Genomic DNA, 19,426 nt, shown 5'->3' with positions numbered 1-19,426 from the left:
ATGCAGTGTTTACATTACAGCCTAGTGATAACTTCACTGGCCACTCCTCAGATGGCTGTTAGAGATCCTTCCTGGGTCATGGCTGCCTAAAATGCATCCAAACATTCAGTATCTCCACCCTCTGCATGCAGACACTGAACATTCCTCATAGAGATTCATTGATTCAATTAATCTCTATGAGGAGATGCTGATTGGCCAGGGCTGTGTTTAAATCATGTTGGCTCTGCCCCTGATCTGCCTCCTTGTCAGTCTCAGCCAATCCTATGGGGAAGCATTGTAATTGTCTCAGACCACCACTTCTGATGATGTCAGCAGGCAGTGGGTAGGTCTAAAGGAAACAGGGACAAAGTAAGCAGCTGCAGACTTGAATACAAGTAAGATTTTACTATATTTAGACAGGCATGAGGGGGATAGGGTGGCCAGATGGTGGTTTCAACCCTATAGTGCTCCTTTAAATTAATTTTAAATTTCTGATAAATAAAACTTTAGAGAGTAACTATTTTAGTTGATTTTAAATATGTTTTAGATGTGGATAATAATAGTGTGATATTGGTGAGGCCAATACCATTCTCTCTTGCACCATAAAATATAATCAATCCATTAAAAAAGCAATCCAGCTCTGCAGCCTCCTTTCCATACAGAAATCACAATATAACAGGAAGTCATAGAACTCTCTGAGTAATAGCCATTAGCAGTGCACTGATACTGGGCAATGATGCATTAGATAAACTGTCAAAGCGCTGCTCTAAGTGAACTACCGCTAATCTCTAACTAGGCCCCAGTTTGCACTTAATCCCTCCGGGACAAGCACATACCTAATATTAAGCACCCACCTTGGCTAGGTCTAAAGTAGGTCAACTAGAGGAACATACTAAAGCACCGCCTTGTCACTAGATCCTAATCCTAAAATGCATTAAAATTTTCACTGCGTAGGTGATGATCTCTTATTAAACAGAGTCTACTGGGCCTTTTCCCTGGCATGAAACATATGTACAGATCATGATAAAATAGTCAGCCCAATAAAGATTGTCACTAATTTACCATTCTTCCCAGCCATCGATATAATCTCTCTGAAATAAACACTGTATAAACTCTAGAATTTCCCTGATGTAGTGATCGCTAGGGTCAGTCATTAACCCAACTAGCAGTGGCTATTCTCTGGTAGAACTTTGTGACTTACAGGAAGAAGTTTGTTGTTCTCTGGAAGTGAGTTGGTTAACGTTTCCAAGCCATCGTAATCTTCCAGCATATAGTAACACTCTGCCAGGCGTTCCTGATTCCTGCCCTGTACATAGTATTGTACGGCATTTAACCTGCAATCCAAAAGCAAGCAGTGGAATTTAGACTATCCAGAGTTTAACAATTCAAATTTCATTACAAATAAACAACGTACTGTTCAGAAAGCTCTAATCTCCATTTATGGTAAATCATGTAGGTGTTTAAAAATTTTATTTGATCTATTTTGGTAAGGAATACCTGCATTTAGAATTATTTTATGTAACCTCTAATCGAACCACAAGTCAGGTAAGCATACAATTTATTCTAGAAATTGTGCTAAGACATTCAGCAGCAAATATATCTAAATGTTTTAACTTCCCAGCAATTAAACTGTATTATTTTTCTTACCATTTCTGCCGGTCTGCAAAATAGTCACCGATGGCGTTATACGCCTGTTCCAGCAGCGCGTCATCTGAATCACCAGAACCAGTGCGCAGCAGCTGTAATACCCTGAACCAGTCTCCCAATTTTATTCGAAGGCCGATGGCCAGATCTCTGAAAATATATAAATGTTCTTATTAGAGAAAGTCATTTCCAGAGTTCCTGAAATCTACATTCGGAGAAAGAAATTTCCTTTTACGCAAAGTCTCTGTGAGGCTTCTTCAAGGCAGGTTCCTTTAACCACTAACGCCCCTTGATGGTGAAATGATTAATGGTCAATAGCCCTCCTGCATTTTTCACACTATAGATGTGCATATAGGTCATATGATAAGGAAAAATATATATTTTTGCATTAATCATTCAAAGAGCAAAGCGGACAGGGGCAGAGATGATGGATTTCTGCTTGAACATACCATCAGTTCCATTATAATTATAAGAGCCCAAACTTTTGCTTTGCTTCCTCATCATAAAGACAGGGGATCTGGGTGGTACCTTAATAACCTCCCCATTAAATATACACATTGCTGACCACATTTACCACGGTTTCCAATTTCCATACGTACAAATAATTACAACATCAGCAGCCCCAGAGAACCAACATCTCACTGGCAGACATTCCCCTCCTTAACATATTCATACCTCCTGTCCATGTCCAAGTACATTCGTTCCGCCTCTTCAAACTTGCCGAAATAGGCAGAAACCTCAGCTCGTTTCATGGACTCACTCTGCAGGTTACCCAGTCGTTTAACAAACTCGATGCCCTGGTAATCTTTACAGCGTACAAACGCCTGTTCAGCAGTTGGAAGGTCTAGCTTCTGCAGAGCCGCCTCGGCTAGTAAACGCCTATTTGTGAATATTCAAAACGGCAACAAATATTGAGATTTACCAAAATTGAGAAATTAGCTTACTCACCAATTCCAGTTACATTAATGAAAAAAAAGTCAGTAAAATGTCAAAAGAGGTGAGCTTTATACCATGAAATGAAAATTTTAACATTATGTTAATTTCAAAATAAAACTTATCTGTTTTACACACCTGTCACATGTCATGATTAAGCCATATTTCTCGGCAATAACATTATGGCCTGTGCTGCACATGGGTTTAAGCAGTTTTTCCTACAATGAGGACTTTGTTGTATTGTTTATTTTCTGTATGTATGTAAAGCTCTGTACTATTTCCATAAGCAATGCTTGACATGCCATCCTTCCTGTAGTCTAGACCGTTCTGTAAAAAAGCTGAATGTCCTTCACATTCCACATGGAACTGCTGGAAGTAACACAAAAAAAGGAACAGATCCTCTCTCTGTGTAAGCCCTGGATAGTCTAAAGTCAATCACTCCAATAATCCTAAAAAGACTCCACTATATATTACTCTGTAAATATTCTATTATCCCTCCTCCAATAAAATGTGTAACACGCACAGGCAGAGCTTAAAGAGAAAAGCAAAACATGGGGAAAACCATTGTTGAATGGCTAAGGCATCATCAAAACAATCAGGCCAATTTAGCTTTGGTAGCAAAAAGCAGGCATGAGGATTTTCGATATAGTAATTCTTACGATATTACAGTATTTGCACCAACAAGGCAACTGCAACTTCTTCAGCGTACTTTTTACGAGTTTTGAAATAACATTGATCAAAAGAATGTTGTACGCATTTCACATTCTTACTGAGGCTGCACAAAGAACATAAACCTATTTCATAGTCAAACGCAAAAATGCAATCTCCTACCGAGCTGTAGGATAATGTGATGATCTATAGCTAACCCTTACAAAGATGCAACAAAACCCTTTGCTTAGTGTGTTTCCTGACCTTGGCAAGGTTATTTAATTGAACACTGTCCGTTTGTATTGCACTGTTGCAGTATTTAGATGGCTAAATTGGGAAGACAGACTTCACCTTTTGACTTATGTATGATGGGAAGTGGAACTTCGATGCCAGCTATCAAGCCAAAAATAAAGAAAATGTGAGGAAAGTAAAAGCCAAGTTTGTAGAGACAGCTTTCTAGTACCACAAACATTACAATAAGCAGTAAAGATTATAGTTACTTGGCGTGCCATTTAACAACAATCTCCAGGGAGTCACCCCATATTCTTCCTAGAAAGAAATGATTTACCAAAGACGAGGATGAGGATTGTCCTCAATAAACTGAGAAGCATCTTCAATCCCGACCTTCTCGATCAGAGCCCGGCTGTCTCGGAGGGAGCGGATTTCGAAGTTTATGATGTAATCTTTGTTTGGGTGTTCAGGATCCTGCAAGGAAGGAAACACAGGCAAGGTCTTTTTTTTTTATGTTCACGTTGATAGATTTGCATCAGATTTTGAATACAGGGCATTGAATGAACATACCTTTAACAATTCATCTAAGAGAACAGACTTTATTTCCAGGTCTTCAAAATTGCAAATATATCCTGATGTTTGGATTGGCTCCTGGGGATTTAAAAAAAAAACATTAAATATTATGAACATATATTATTGACATAAAAAAAACGTATAATACACAAACAAATACAGCATAAAATAAATTATATTTAGGTACCCCTCCTCAATTATTAAATAGAACTTTTACAGAAGCTTAGATCACCGACAAATACTAATCACATGACATGTATAGTCAGGGGCGGACTGACCAGTCGGGCACTTCGGACATGGTCCGAGGGCCCGGCTGGGAGGGGGGCCCGCCGCCAGAGCCGCCATCAGGGGGCCCGGCGGCAGGGCCGGATTGCCCCACCGCGGCCTCGGCATCTGTGCATGTAAGTGCCACCGGGTGGCCGGTCCGGTGGCACACTGAAGGGGCCGGCCGCGGTACATGCTGGAGCCGCCGGGCCGGGTGGCAGCCTCGCCGGTCCGGGTGGCAGCCTCGCCGGTCCGGCGGCACTCCTGTCAGGCTGTCAGTAACGCTGAGGACGGAAGGAGGGGAGGAGCATGTCTCTCTCACATGCTCCTTTGCGGTTCCCACAATTCCCAGCACAGGATGTGGGAACCGCAAAGGAACATGTGAGAGAGACATGCTCCTCCCCTCCTTCCGTCCTCAGCGTTACTGACAGCCTGACAGGAGTGCCGCCGGACCGGCGAGGCTGCCACCCGGCCCGGCGGCTCCAGCATGTACCCGGCCCCATCAGTCTTCTCTTGGTAAATGGGAGGGGGGGAAATAAAACAGAGAGGGGGGAAAGATAGAGGCAGGGGAAGAAACAGACAGTGGGAAAATAGAGAGACAGGGGGAGGGGGAAGGAAAGAGAAGGGGGGGGAGAGTGACACAGGGAAAGGAGGGAGAAATAGACAGGGGGGAGAGTGAGACACAGGGGGAGAAAGAAGGGCAATAGAGAGATAGTGGAGGGGGGAGAAAGAGACAGAGGGGAAGAGAGATGTGGGGTAGGGAGAGACACAGGGAAAGGGGGGAGAAAGAGACAGAGGGGACGAGAGATGTGGGGTAGAGAGAGAGACACAGGGAAAGGGGGGAGAAAGAGACAGGGTGTGGTGGAATCTCGGTAAAAATAAATTTAGTAGGCCGAGATTACCACGTGGCATGTGTACGTGCATATGCTGACGTATCGATCAGTTGGTTGCACGAGGCAAGATACGATCAGTAGTGTACGGAGCATGTGCAAGAATACAGGATATAGTATTCCCCCTCCTCCATTGTGCTGGACAAGCCATGCGGTCAAACAGGAAGTTAATTCTTATATTGTATTGATTGGTCAAGAGAATGTGCGGGTGGAGCTTAATATGGGAGGAGTTATATGCCTATATAAGGAGCCTGCACTATTGTCCGGGGCTCAGAATTTGCTGTATTTTGGTGACATTAGTCCCTCTGAGTCCCGATCGGTGATCCAATAAAGAATCTCTTCCTTCCTGAAGAAACCTGTGTCCATCTCTCTGTGCTTGGCTTCCGTCAGTTTCTCCGGTATCATTTGGTGCATTGGCCGGGAAGCTCATCGTTCAACGGTAGCTGAGAGGCAGAGGCGTGAGACGGTCTATCTTTGCCCACGTTCTCTACGGCTGCACCCCTGAACTTCTGCGTGGACCTCCCTTCGTCTCGGCGCCACTGGTCTGTTGTCCAGGAGATCATCGGCCTCTACGTGAGAAGTGCTGGGGTGTCCCCGTCGATGAGTGTGAACTCAGGTTCAGGAACGAGGAGGTAAGACAACTGCTGTTTTAGACGGCAGGACCCGCTAGGGGTATACCGATTGTGCGGTAGGCCCAAAGGGGTTTTTGAATCTGTATCTGCCCCCTCTGTCGGAGGGAAGGAGCGAAGGCGCACCGCTCGATCGAACGCTCTTTAGTCAGACCGTTTGATTCTGTTAGTCAGGCAGGGCGCTCTGGTGTAAAATAAGCCCTAGCCGGACACCGGTGTCTTGTCTAGACTAGCGTTCTAGGGTGTACATTTTGTTCGCTAGGTCGGAGGGACCGGGAGACTAAGCGGCGTCTGTGTAAATTCGGTTCGCTAGTTCTCATCCTATCTGGGCTAAGTGGGAAGGCGTGTAAATTTGGAACCCACTAGACTTTTGATAGTACGACTAAGAGGCGTCTGTGTAAATTCGGTCCTCTAGCTCGCTATATATGTGGTGATTGGGCAGTGTGGCTAACCAAAACGTATGTAGATTGTTTTTAGGTAGTCCATTCAAGGTACTGGCCAATAGTTTAGTTGGGAATTGTAAATGTGTTAACGATTGTTTTAGTAAAGTGTATATCTTGTTAGATAGCGCGAGCTCAGCCGTCTAGCGAGAGTGTTAATAGTGTGTTGCTGTATCATAGTGCACGGTACCATAACCCTGTATATTTACTGACATTGCATAATAAGTACTAATCATTGTCGTCCATTGCATGTTTAACACCATAACCACTAATAATTGTATTGTGACCTTAACTTGTGCTTTGACCTATGCTAACCGTACTGTAACCGCTATTTGTAAAAGACGATGTTACTGGGGTGTGTTATAGACGGGTAATTCATATATAGAGAATTATAGCGTGGGTGACTGTATAGTTACGCCAAAGGGCATAATATTGATTATATAGTGACTGGTGTAGCAGCTGTGTGTGTACGGGAATTCCCTGAGTGTTTATTGTGTTATTGTGTACGTTTCACTTGGTAACCGTACCACGTGGTGCTGTTGCCAAAGGAAACGGGTGTGACTGTTGAATAGTACGCGTGTATAGTAATCGTTGTCGACGACGTTCCATTGTTAAAAATGGGTGCGTCGCAGTCAACGATTCCGGATCCCTTAGGATGTATGGTTAAGAATTTTAAAAAGGGATTCAAAACCTGTGATTTTGGGGTTAAGATGTCTTCTGTGCGTTTAGTTACTTTGTGCACTAGGGAGTGGCCTACTTTGGTTGCGGCATGGCCGCCACGTGGCAGTTTGGATCTAACTCTGGTACAGCGCTTACACGTGGCTGTATCAGGTAGGCCTGAACTTTACGGCCAGTTTCCTTATATTGACCGTTGGAGACAGGCCGTAAATGACTCGCCAAAATGGCTCCAGACATGCCACGAGGAGCAGTGTCGCCTCATGGTAGCTAGGACTTGTTCGTCCACTAGGACTGGTGTTAGGCCCATTTTGGACACGCCCCCTGAGTCCGAGATCCCTTTGCCGCCCCCTTACTTTCCGTTAAGAGGAAGTGACGCAAACGCAGGAAGTCCTGCACCCCTCCCCTCATTACCCCCATCCACTTCCGCTTCCTCCTCCAGTACAGGATCCACCCCCCCTCGTACTAAATCTCCCCTTCCGGAACCAGAACCCACCCCCATTAGAAACGAATATCCTGATTTGGCGCCACTTCAGACTTCCGGTCAAGCTTCATCTAGCTCGGCTCGAAGTGTTCTATTTACGACCTTTTCCCAAAACCAACCTCCCACATCCCCATACCCTATCTCTCCCCGACCGGAACCCATGACTGACGCCTCCCTACGTAGCCCCATCCAAACCCGACAGTTGACTGGTGCCCAACAATTAAAGCATTATCAGATGCCTCTTCGCCTAAATCCCGGGTCAGCTTATATCGATGCCGCAGGTCAAATGGCACACGCTGACCCAGTCTTCGTATATGTCCCATTTACCACTACCGACCTTTTAAACTGGAAGACCCATAATTCCTCGTATACTGAGAAACCACAAGCTATGACTGATCTGTTCACCTCAATAGTACAGACGCATAATCCGACATGGGCTGATTGCCAGCAGTTACTAATGACTTTATTTAACAATGAGGAAAGGACAAGAATAAATCAAGCAGCCATTAAAGCATTAGAAGATAGAGCCCGTGCTTTGAACCAAGCTAATCCAGCAGCATGGGCCGCAACACACTATCCCAACACTGATCCCGATTGGAACGTAAATGGTGCTGATATGGTTCAACTCAGAGCCTATAGAGACGCTATAATTGCTGGCATGAAAGCAGGAGGAAAGAAAGCCATTAACATGTCGAAGACAGTTGAGGTGATTCAGAAAAGCGATGAAGCGCCCAGTGTCTTTTATGACCGATTATTGGAGGCATACCGCTTGTATACCCCCTTTAATCCGGAAGACGCAGACAATTCCCGAATGGTTAACTCCGCCTTTGTCAGCCAAGCATACGGAGATATTAAGCGCAAGCTACAAAAGTTAGAAGGGTTTGCAGGTATGTCCATCACCCAACTAATGGAGGTAGCAAATAAGGTCTATATAAACAGGGATACAGAAAGTAAGAAAGAGGAGGAGCGCAAGATGCGTAAAAAGGCTGATATGCTAGCGGTAGCGATCGCAGGCGTAGATAGACGGGGCCCAGATAGAGGCGATAGTAAGTGGAATGAGGAACCTCTAAGTAGAAATCAGTGCGCTTACTGTAGGGAAGAAGGGCATTGGAGAAATGAGTGTCCGCGAAGAGAACAGTCTGAGAAAGACAGACCTAGGACAGGTTATGGAAATTTTAGAGGCAGAGCGAGAGGTAGAGGAGGCCCCGGAGGGAGTAATGGTTATAGAGGGAGTAATGGGAACAGAGGAAGTGTTAGGGAAGATAGATATATTCCAGCAGCGCAAAGGTCCCGCGATAGAGAAGGTAGGGACTTCGTAGGATTGGCTGACACGGTCATGGAGGACTATTGATACCGACCGGGCTCCATCCCCCTTGGTCGAGCGGAGCCTATGGTCGATGTATCAATAGGGGGGAAAAGGAGTGCGTTCATGATCGACACTGGTGCCGAACATTCAGTGGTGACTAATCTAGTTGCTCCTCCATCTGGAAGGACTATTACTGTGATAGGAGCAACTGGAAGAAGTGCTGAAAGACCGGTTCTTAAAAGTCGACTCTGTACATTGGGAGGCCACGTAGTAAAACACCAATTCCTTTATATGCCTGAATGTCCAGTCCAATTGCTGGGACGTGATATGCTATCAAAATTACAAGCGCAGATTACGTTCCTACCAAATGGAACAACATCTTTAAAGTTTAATGGACCTTCAGGTATTATGACTTTATCCGTACCAAAGGAAGAAGAGTGGCGACTTTATACAGTGTTGACTAGCCAAAACCCTAGGAGTGATGAGACATTGTTTAACATACCAGGAGTTTGGGCAGAGAACAACCCACCAGGACTGGCCTGCAATATTCCACCTATAAAAATTGAACTGAAACTTGGGGTTTATCCAGTGAGCCTAAGACAATACCACATCCCACAGAAGGCTAAGAAGAACATCCAATCCTATCTGGATAAGTTCATACGGTATGGTATCCTAAAATTCTGTACTTCCCCCTGGAACACCCCATTGCTGCCTGTTCAAAAGCCCGGTACAGATGAGTATCGACCTGTGCAGGACTTGAGAGCAGTCAATGATGCGGTTGTTAGTATACATCCAGTTGTACCCAATCCATATAACCTGCTTGCTTTAATTCCGGGCGGGGCTACTTACTTCACAGTCTTAGATCTCAAAGATGCCTTCTTTTGCCTCCGAATTGCCGCAGAAAGTCAATGTATTTTCGCTTTCCAATGGGAGAACGCTGTAACGGGCTCAAAACGCCAAATGACTTGGACAAGACTGCCCCAAGGGTTTAAAAATTCACCTACCCTATTTGGTTCAGCCCTAAGTCAAGATTTATTGGATTTCGAGTCTATCCCAGGAGAATGTGTATTGTTACAATATGTAGATGACTTGTTGATAGCAGCAGTTACAAAAGAAAAATGTCAGCAAGCAACGCACGATCTACTACATATTCTCTGGAAGGCAGGATACAAGGTGTCTAGAAAGAAGGCTCAGTTGTGTTTGCCAACTGTCAAGTATCTGGGATTCCATATCTCTGAAGGTCAAAGGATTATGGGGCCAGAGAGAAAAGAAGCTGTCTGCCAAATACCAATACCCAAGAATAGAAGACAAGTGCGAGAATTCTTGGGGGCAGCAGGCTTCTGTAGGATATGGATTCCCAGCTATGCGATACTAGCAAAACCTCTGTACGCAGCTATCAAAGGTACAGAGCACGACCCCTTCTTATGGACCCAAGAACAGCAAACGGCATTTGAAGATGTGAAGAAGGCTTTGATGAGTGCCCCAGCATTAGGTCTACCTGATCACACACGACCATTCTACTTATATGTACACGAGCAAAGAAGAATGGCTGTGGGAGTATTGACACAGTACTTGGGATCATGGCAAAGACCTGTTGCCTACATGTCTAAGCAATTGGATGCAGTGGCCAGCGGACTTCCACCTTGTCTAAGAGCCGTAGCTGCAGCCGCCCTGCTAGTAGCTGAAGCCGATAAACTCACTCTGGGTCAAGAACTTTATGTACGAGTTCCACATGCAGTACAGACGTTGTTGGATTACAAAGGAAATCATTGGTTTAGTAACAGCCGTATGACCAAGTATCAAGCAATGTTGTGTGAAAACCCAAGAGTGCATTTAGAGACTGTAAACACCTTAAATCCAGCTACCCTTTTGCCACAACCTACTGAAAGTCAACATGATTGTTTGGAAGTAATGGATGAAGTATTCTCAAGTAGACCAGATCTTCGTGATTTTCCCATCCAGAACCCCGATGTTCAATATTATACCGACGGCAGTAGTTATGTGAAAGAAGGGATCCGCTATGCAGGATATGCAGTAACAACAATAGACAAGGTGATAGAAGCCCGGCCACTGGCGAAAGGAACATCAGCACAAAAGGCAGAATTAATAGCACTAACACGAGCGTTACAATTGGCTGAAGGTTTAAGAGTAAATATCTATACGGACTCTAAGTATGCGTTTTTAACCACTCATGCCCACGGAGCTCTGTATAAAGAAAGAGGACTACTGAATTCAGAAGGCAAAGAAATCAAGTACGCAGCTGAAATCCTACAACTATTGGAAGCAGTGTGGGAGCCGAAAGAAGTCGGTATTATACATTGTCGAGCGCATCTGAGAGGAGATGGTGATGTAACTAAGGGAAATCGGATGGCAGATAGTGCAGCTAAGCGTGCTGCTGAATCAGGAAGACAGGAGTATGTGGGGCATATAGCTGCTCTAATACCAACCCCACTGTCTCAATGGACTCCAGTTTATACAACTCAAGAAGAGGAGTGGTTAAAGACTGAACCGGGAAAGTATTTGGAGAACAAGTGGTATCAGCTAGAAGATGGAAGAATAGTTATACCAGCATCGCTAGCGGTAGAAATTGTCCAAAATTATCATAACGGGACACATTCTGGGAGAGACAGTACTGAAGAATCTCTCCGGAAACATTTCTACATACCAAGATTGTCCAACTTGACTCAGGCCATTGTACGCAGATGTGTAACGTGTGCTAAGAATAATGCAAGACAAGGACCAGTAAAGCCACCAGGAGTCCAGTTTATGGGGGGACTCCCCATGTCCGATCTACAAATAGACTTTACAGTGATGCCTAAATCGGGTGGACATCGTTACCTGCTGGTAATTGTGTGCACCTATTCAGGCTGGGTAGAAGCATGTCCTACTCGTACAGAGAAAGCAGGAGAAGTTGTGAGATTCCTGCTACGAGAAATAATACCCCGATATGGACTACCCTGTTCTATAGGATCGGACAATGGTCCAGCTTTTGTTCACCAGTGCCTACAACAACTGACTCATATGCTTGGTATAAAGTGGAGGCTTCATACTGCATATAGACCCCAGAGTTCTGGTAAGGTAGAGAGAATGAATAGAACTATTAAGAACCAGTTGGCTAAAATGTGTCAGGAAACCCAACTTAAGTGGAACGTTCTCTTACCTATAGCTCTATTGCGAATCCGCAGTACCCCTACCAGAAGGATGGGCCTCTCTCCTTTTGAAATTATGTATGGGCGACCACCTCCCGTACTTGGTAACTTAAGGGGGGATTTGAGTCAGTTGGGAGAAGGAATTACCCGGCAGCAGGTTGTAGAGTTGGGTAAGACTATGGAGGAGGTACAGAAATGGGTACAAGATAGATTACCTGTGAATATTTATCCCCCTGTTCATAATTATCATCCAGGAGACCAAGTGTGGATTAAAGAGTGGAATAATGTACCGTTAGGGCCCAAGTGGAGAGGTCCTTATGTTGTTCTTTTGTCTACCCCTACAGCGATAAAAGTAGCAGAAGTGACTCCGTGGATACATCACTCCAGGGTTAAACCAGCAGCAGTCGATTCTTGGCAAGTTACAGCAGATCCAGAGAATCCCTGCAAGATCCGGTTGAAACGCACTACTCAGTCGGAGTAACGAGGAATTATTGTGGATTACAAATTTTATTGTTACAGGTGTAAGTGAGAAGGCCATAATAAAGCCTGTCCTCTTACCATCACATAGTGTATAAGCCAGGAAAGTCCCGAAGGGACACCTGTGAAGACGAGCAGAACTCCATTCCCTGCAGCCCTCACATCCTGGAAGCTGAGGTTCCATCGCACGGACGAAGACTGAGGATGACGGCGAAAGATGTGCTTTTGATTGTGTTTATTTACATGTGTTTTTATATTCAGGAAGGTAGAGGTACCGACACTCCTAGCTGTGAGGTATGCATTAAGACTACGAGAACAGGTAACCATATTTCCCAAACCCTAATTTGGCATTCACAATACGAATGTAAAGGAGATGTATCAAGATGTAGATACTTAAATATAGACTATAGTGTATGCCATTTAGGAGTAGGAGAACCTAAGTGCTTCAGTCCGGAGTATCAGCCTCGTACAATTTGGTTGACTCTCAGGAATGGAGATCCTCAGGGGACCCTAATTAATAAGACGGTGTTAGAATCCGTATATTCTTCGGGTGTTCTGCTATTTGATGCATGTAAGGCGATATCAAGTGGTAGAAAGCCGTGGAATGTATGTGGGGATCTTAGATGGGAGAGGACGTATGGATCTAACGATAAATATATTTGTCCCAGTAGTAAAAATAAATATGTGAGTCCTAGATGCCCAAATAAAGACTATAACTTTTGCCCATATTGGTCTTGTGTGGGGTGGGCGACTTGGGGACAGACAGTAGATAAAGACATGATAGTGACTAAGTTGCCGACTAGCCCTTATTGTAAGTCTATGGAATGCAACCCAGTCCATATACTTATTAATAATCCCGACAAGTTCCTAGATAAGTATGGCAATTTATTTGGGTTTCAGATATACGGGACGGGTTTAGATCCTGGGACATTATTGTTTATAGGGATAGAGACTGATACGGTATCCTCCCAGACTCATCAAGTATACCACTCCTTTTATGAAGAGATGAGTATAGATAATAAGATCCCCCATAGCGCTAAAAACCTGTTCATCGATTTAGCTGAAAGTATTGCCGGTAGTCTTAATGTTACCAACTGCTATGTGTGTGGAGGTACTAACATGGGAGACCAATGGCCTTGGGAAGCAAAGGAGGTAATGTCCGGTTCTGAGGCAGTTGACCAACTAATATCTGCACCAGCCGATTATCATTTGAGTGTTAGAGGTAAATCTGAGTGGAGATTAAAGACCTCCATCATAGGTTATGTTTGCATAGCAAGGAAAGGAATAATGTATAATACTTCTGTAGGAGAATTAACTTGTCTAGGGCAAAAAGCTTATGATGATGATACAAAGAATACAACTTGGTGGTCGGCTTCAAATGTCTCAGAACCATCTAACCCGTTTGCTAGATACGCCAATTTAAAGGATGTGTGGTTTGATTTATCCATCACATCTACCTGGAGAGCCCCAGCAAATTTGTACTGGATCTGTGGTAAGAAAGCCTATTCGGAGCTGCCACAGGACTGGGAAGGGGCATGTGTGTTGGGTATGCTCAAACCATCCTTCTTCTTGTTACCGATTGAAACAGGTGAGACTTTAGGTGTTAAAGTGTATGATGTGAATCATAGGAAGAAAAGGGGACCCTTAGAGATAGGTACCTGGGAAGATAATGAATGGCCTCCCCAGCGTATCATAGATTATTATGGGCCAGCCACGTGGGCTGAGGATGGTACCTTTGGTTATAGAACCCCTATTTATATGCTCAACCGTATTATAAGATTACAGGCGGTGGTTGAGATTATCACTAATGAAACATCACAAGCGCTCAATCTCCTAGTGAAACATAATACCAGAATGAGGACAGCAGTATACCAGAATAGATTAGCCTTGGATTACCTTTTGGCAGTAGAGGGAGGTGTATGTGGGAAGTTTAACCTAAGCAATTGCTGTCTTCAAATAGATGACGAAGGGCAAGCAATAGCTGAGCTTACTAGCCATATGGTTAAACTAGCGCATGTGCCTACTCAGGTATGGAAAGGGTACAATCCAAGTAGTTGGTTTGGTAGCTGGTATGAGTGGTTTGGAGGGCTTAAGGCAGTGGTAGGTGGAGTCCTACTGATTTTACTGTTGTGTCTACTCCTGCCGTGTCTTATACCCTTAGTAGTTAGGTCTGTGCAAAGCCTGATAGGAAGTATAGCAGAGAGGAAGGCTGCTGCACAGATAATGGCGATATATAAATATAAGGCTCTAGATCAGGGAGAACCAATGCAAGAAGATGAATGTTGAAGATTCACATCATAAGATAAGTCTGGTCTGGTTCAAGGTAATTTGCGGTGTAAGCAAAACCAAGGTTATGTGATGCCTCAAGTAATTGTAAAATATCAAGAGGCATCAAAGGGGGGAATGTGGTGGAATCTCGGTAAAAATAAATTTAGTAGGCCGAGATTACCACGTGGCATGTGTACGTGCATATGCTGACGTATCGATCAGTTGGTTGCACGAGGCAAGATACGATCAGTAGTGTACGGAGCATGTGCAAGAATACAGGATATAGTATTCCCCCTCCTCCATTGTGCTGGACAAGCCATGCGGTCAAACAGGAAGTTAATTCTTATATTGTATTGATTGGTCAAGAGAATGTGCGGGTGGAGCTTAATATGGGAGGAGTTATATGCCTATATAAGGAGCCTGCACTATTGTCCGGGGCTCAGAATTTGCTGTATTTTGGTGACATTAGTCCCTCTGAGTCCCGATCGGTGATCCAATAAAGAATCTCTTCCTTCCTGAAGAAACCTGTGTCCATCTCTCTGTGCTTGGCTTCCGTCAGTTTCTCCGGTATCAAGGGGACGAGAGATGTGGGGTAGAGAGAGACACAGGGAAAGGGGGGAGAAAAAGACAGGGGATGAGAGATGTGGGGTAGAGAGAGACACAGGGAAAGGGGGGAGAAAGAGACAGAGGGGAAGAGATATGTGGGGTAGAGAGAGAGACACAGGGAAAAGGGGGAGAAAGAGACAGGGGACGAGAGATGTGGGGTAGAGAGAGACACAGGGAAAGGGGGGAGAAAAAGACAGGGGATGAGAGATGTGGGGTAGAGAGAGACACAGGGAAAGGGGGGAGAAAGAGACAGAGGGGAAGAGATATGTGGGGTAGAGAGAGACACAGGGAAAGGGGGAGAAAGAGACAGGGGACGAGAGATGTGGGGTAGAGAGAGACACAGGGAAAGGGGGGAGAAAGAGACAGGGGATGAGAGATGTGGGGTAGAGAGAGACGCAGGGAAAGGGGGGAGAAAGAGACAGAGGGGACGAGAGACACAGGAAGAAAGGAGAGAGACCCACAAGGGGAGGGGGAGAAAGAGGCAGAGGGGGAAGAGAGACTGGGAAGGAGAGGGGAGACATGGACACAGAGGAGCAGTGAGGGGGAGAAAGAAACATACAGAGGGACTGGGGGAGACAAAAAGGCACACAGTAGGGCTGTATATATAATTGGTGGATCGCCCCAGCCGATCTCTCTCCCCGGTCTGCAGGCACCGTGCGGGCAGCTGGCAGGGAGGGAAGAAGAGAGGACCCGGGAGCTTAGCCTGCAGCTTCTCTGGGTCCTTCTCACGCAAGCACAGAGCGTTGCCGCAGTTACCACGGCAACGCTCCGGCTCTCGCAAGAGTGAACTCTAGCCCTGGAGCTACGGGCTAGAGTTCACTCTCAACACTGCGACCACCAGGGATTCCTGGTGGTCGCAGTAGTGAGAGTGAACTCTAGCCCCATACACACACTGCCCCCCCACACACACCATACACATTCACTCACTGCCCCCCCATACACACACACTGTCCCCACACACACCCTACACATTTACACACATTGCCTCACACACACACATACACAGACCCCCATACACAGCCCCCCATACTAACATTGCCACACACACCCTATATGTTCACACACACACACACACACACACACACACACACACACTGAACCTTTCACACACACTGCACCCCTCACACATTGCACCACTGCTCCTATACCCTACTACAGCCCCATATCCCAGCAGACCCCAGGTAAGTTTTCAAACTGTTCTTAAACGGTTTGACTACTTACTCTGGGAGGGGGTCCTGGCCCTCCTGGCACCATAACCACTACACAGAGCAGCAGTGGTTATTGTGCATGGATTATTTCTTTAAATAATCTACAAGTGCCCCCGTAGCCAGCCCACAGGCCAGCCAGCCAGCCCACAAGCCAACCAAGCCGCCAGTTAGCCAGCCCACAGGCCAGCCAGGCCAGCAGCCAGCCACAGGCCAGTAGCCAGCCCACAGACTTACAACAAGCCACAGGCTTACAGCCAGCAAGCCCACAGCCTGCCGGCAGTAGCCAGCAAGCCCACAGCCTGCCGGCAGTAGCCAGCAAGCCCACAGCCTGCCGGCAGTAGCCAGCAAGCCCACAGCCTGCCGGGAAGCCACAGCCTGCCAGCCGCAGCCAGCAAGCCCACAGCCTTCCAGCAACAGTAATTAAGGTAGGAGGAGCCAACTTGGCCTAGGTATCAGCAAGCTATGTTGTGTTGCTATATTGTAAATAGGAACCAGAGTGTTGGAGAGACCCCCCCTCCAGGCCCCCATTAGACTCCATTGTAGTCTCTAATGGGGCTCGAGTAGATTCTTTCTAACACTCTCTAAATAACACTGAGATAGCCTCTGCTAGAAAGACCCCCCCTCCATGGCCCATTAGCCCTCAATTGTAGTCTCTACTGGGGCCTTGAGGGGATTATTGCACTTTTGTTCCTTGTGTCTAAAGATTGTGTAGGGTGTGGCTGGAGGCGGGACAAGGGTGGGGCTTGCTACGGAGCATGGGTGGGGCCTGTAAGGGGGCCCTTGATTTATTTTGCCCGTGGGCCCTGAGGGTTCTCAGTCCGCCCCTGTGTATAGTTTTATAGGCAAATGCCAAAAATCCATATGAATACACCCTAAATAAATGTAAATGTAGTATATAGTAAACTTCCTGCCATCGTAGACCTGTAGAAATGTAGAACACGTCATTATAGATAATGAAATACAATATTCTAATACATACGCACGTATTATTATTATTTATATAGCGCCAGCAAATTCCGTAGCGCTGTACAATGGGTGGACTAACAGACATGTAATTGTAACCAGACAAATGGACACACAGGAACAGAGGGGTTGAGGACCCTGCTCAATGAGCTTACATGCTAGAGGGAGTGGGGTAAAATGACACAAAGGGTATAAGTAGGGGCAGGACCGGTGCTAGGATTTTTAGTTACACAGGCGAAGATGCATTTTGGTGCCCCCCACCCTCGTTTAAAATAAGGTTCATACAAACACAGAAATAATCATACAGAGACATACAGACACAGACAGAGACATACATGCAGGCATATAGACATACATACAGAGGCATACCGTCATACAGACACATACAGACATACAGAAACATACATACAGAGACATCCAGGCATACAGACACATACATACATACAGGCATACAAAGACATACACGCATACAGAGACATACAGACACATACATATATACAGGTATACAGAGACATACAGGCATACAGACACATACATTTGTACATACAGAGACATACAGGCATACGGACACATACATTTGTATATACAGAGACATACAGGCATACAGAAACATACAGACACATACATGCATACAGAAACATACATACAAAGACATACAGGCATACAGAGACCTACATACATACATACAGAGACATACACACATACAGAGACATACACAATTACATACTAGTTCAATCTTGTCCCCTGGATGCATGCTGTCTGGCTCCTTGGAGTCCTGTCCTGCAGCCCAGCCCCATCACAGGGCGCCAGCCGCGCTGTGTGGTACACAGGGAGCAGGGATATGATGTCATTCATATCCTCGCCCCCTCCAACACATGGCGGCGGGCACCTGGTCGCAGGGGTTGCAGGGCTGTGACCCCTGCGACCGCGGTATTTACGCCAGTGCATGCAGATGCACACACAATTAAAGGACCACTACAGACACCCAGATCACATCAGCTCAATGAAGTGGTCTGGGTGTCAGGTCCCTCTAGTTTTAACCCTGCAGCTGAAAACATAGCAGTTTCAGAGAAACTGCTATGTTTCACCGAGGGTTAATCCAGCCTCTAGTGGATGTCTCACTGACAGCCGCTAGAGGAGCTTCCGCTATTCGAAAACACTGAACGTCCATAGGAAAGCATTGAGTAATGCTTTCCTATGGGCGGTTTGAATGCATGCGCGGCAAGAGCATTCGGAGCTGAGAGGCGGAGGGATCCCCAGCGCCAAGGGAGTCCGGCGCTAGAGAAAGGTAAGTGCTGAAGACACACACACACTCTCACGAACAGATGCATACACACCAGCTAACAGACACACACATTTACTGACAGACAAACTCAGCGACAGACATACATACACACTCACTTACAAAACATACACTCTCACTGACAAACACTCACTAACAGACATCAAACAGACTCACTAATACACACACAAACACACTCAGTAAGAGACACACAGTAACACACTGACACTCACTAGCAGACACACTCACTGACACTCACTAGCAAACACACACACTGACACTAGCAGACACACTCACTGACACTAGCAGACACACTCACTGACACTAGCAGACACACTCACTGACACTAGCAGACACACTCACTGACACTCACTAGCAGACACACACACTGACACTCACTAGCAGACACACACACTGTCACTCACTGACACTCACTAGCAGACACACACACTAACACTCACACTAACACATGTTTTTTTTTTTTATTTAATCCCTCAGCCTCCTTACCTTTTTGGAGTGCTGAAGGGATTCCCTGGGGTCCAGTGGTGCTGCTGGGCTCCTTGGCTGGCTGGCTCCCTCCCTGGCTGGCTGGCTGGCTTTTTCCCTTGCTGGCTGGCTGGCTGGCTCCCTCCCTGGCTGGCTGGCTCCCGGGCGGGTGCGAGGGAGCACTCTCCCATGTGTGCTTCCTCTTCAGCTCCCTCGCGCACCGCGTAGGGATGCTGGCGCCGGAAGATGACGTCATCTTCCGGCTCCGGTATCAGTATGCGGCGCGCGAGG

The 19,426-nt window shown here is 45.9% G+C and overlaps 1 protein-coding gene across 1 annotated transcript in view; it reads right to left on the bottom strand.

Moving 5' to 3' along the window:
• The window catches only part of WDR35 (WD repeat domain 35), a 71,811-nt gene that overhangs the window by 13,476 nt on the left and 38,909 nt on the right, over positions 1-19,426 (bottom strand). The window contains exons 18-22 of the mRNA XM_063442126.1: positions 4,006-4,086; positions 3,773-3,909; positions 2,299-2,502; positions 1,627-1,773; positions 1,181-1,313 (exon numbers count right to left, since the gene is read on the bottom strand). Coding sequence (XP_063298196.1) covers positions 1,181-1,313; positions 1,627-1,773; positions 2,299-2,502; positions 3,773-3,909; positions 4,006-4,086 — 702 coding nt within the window. The remainder of the gene's footprint in view (positions 1-1,180; positions 1,314-1,626; positions 1,774-2,298; positions 2,503-3,772; positions 3,910-4,005; positions 4,087-19,426) is intronic.

This window comes from Pelobates fuscus, chromosome 2 (assembly GCF_036172605.1).
Source record: "Pelobates fuscus isolate aPelFus1 chromosome 2, aPelFus1.pri, whole genome shotgun sequence".
Lineage (NCBI taxonomy): Eukaryota > Metazoa > Chordata > Amphibia > Anura > Pelobatidae > Pelobates > Pelobates fuscus.
This window is presented reverse-complemented; position numbering and strand designations above follow the sequence as displayed.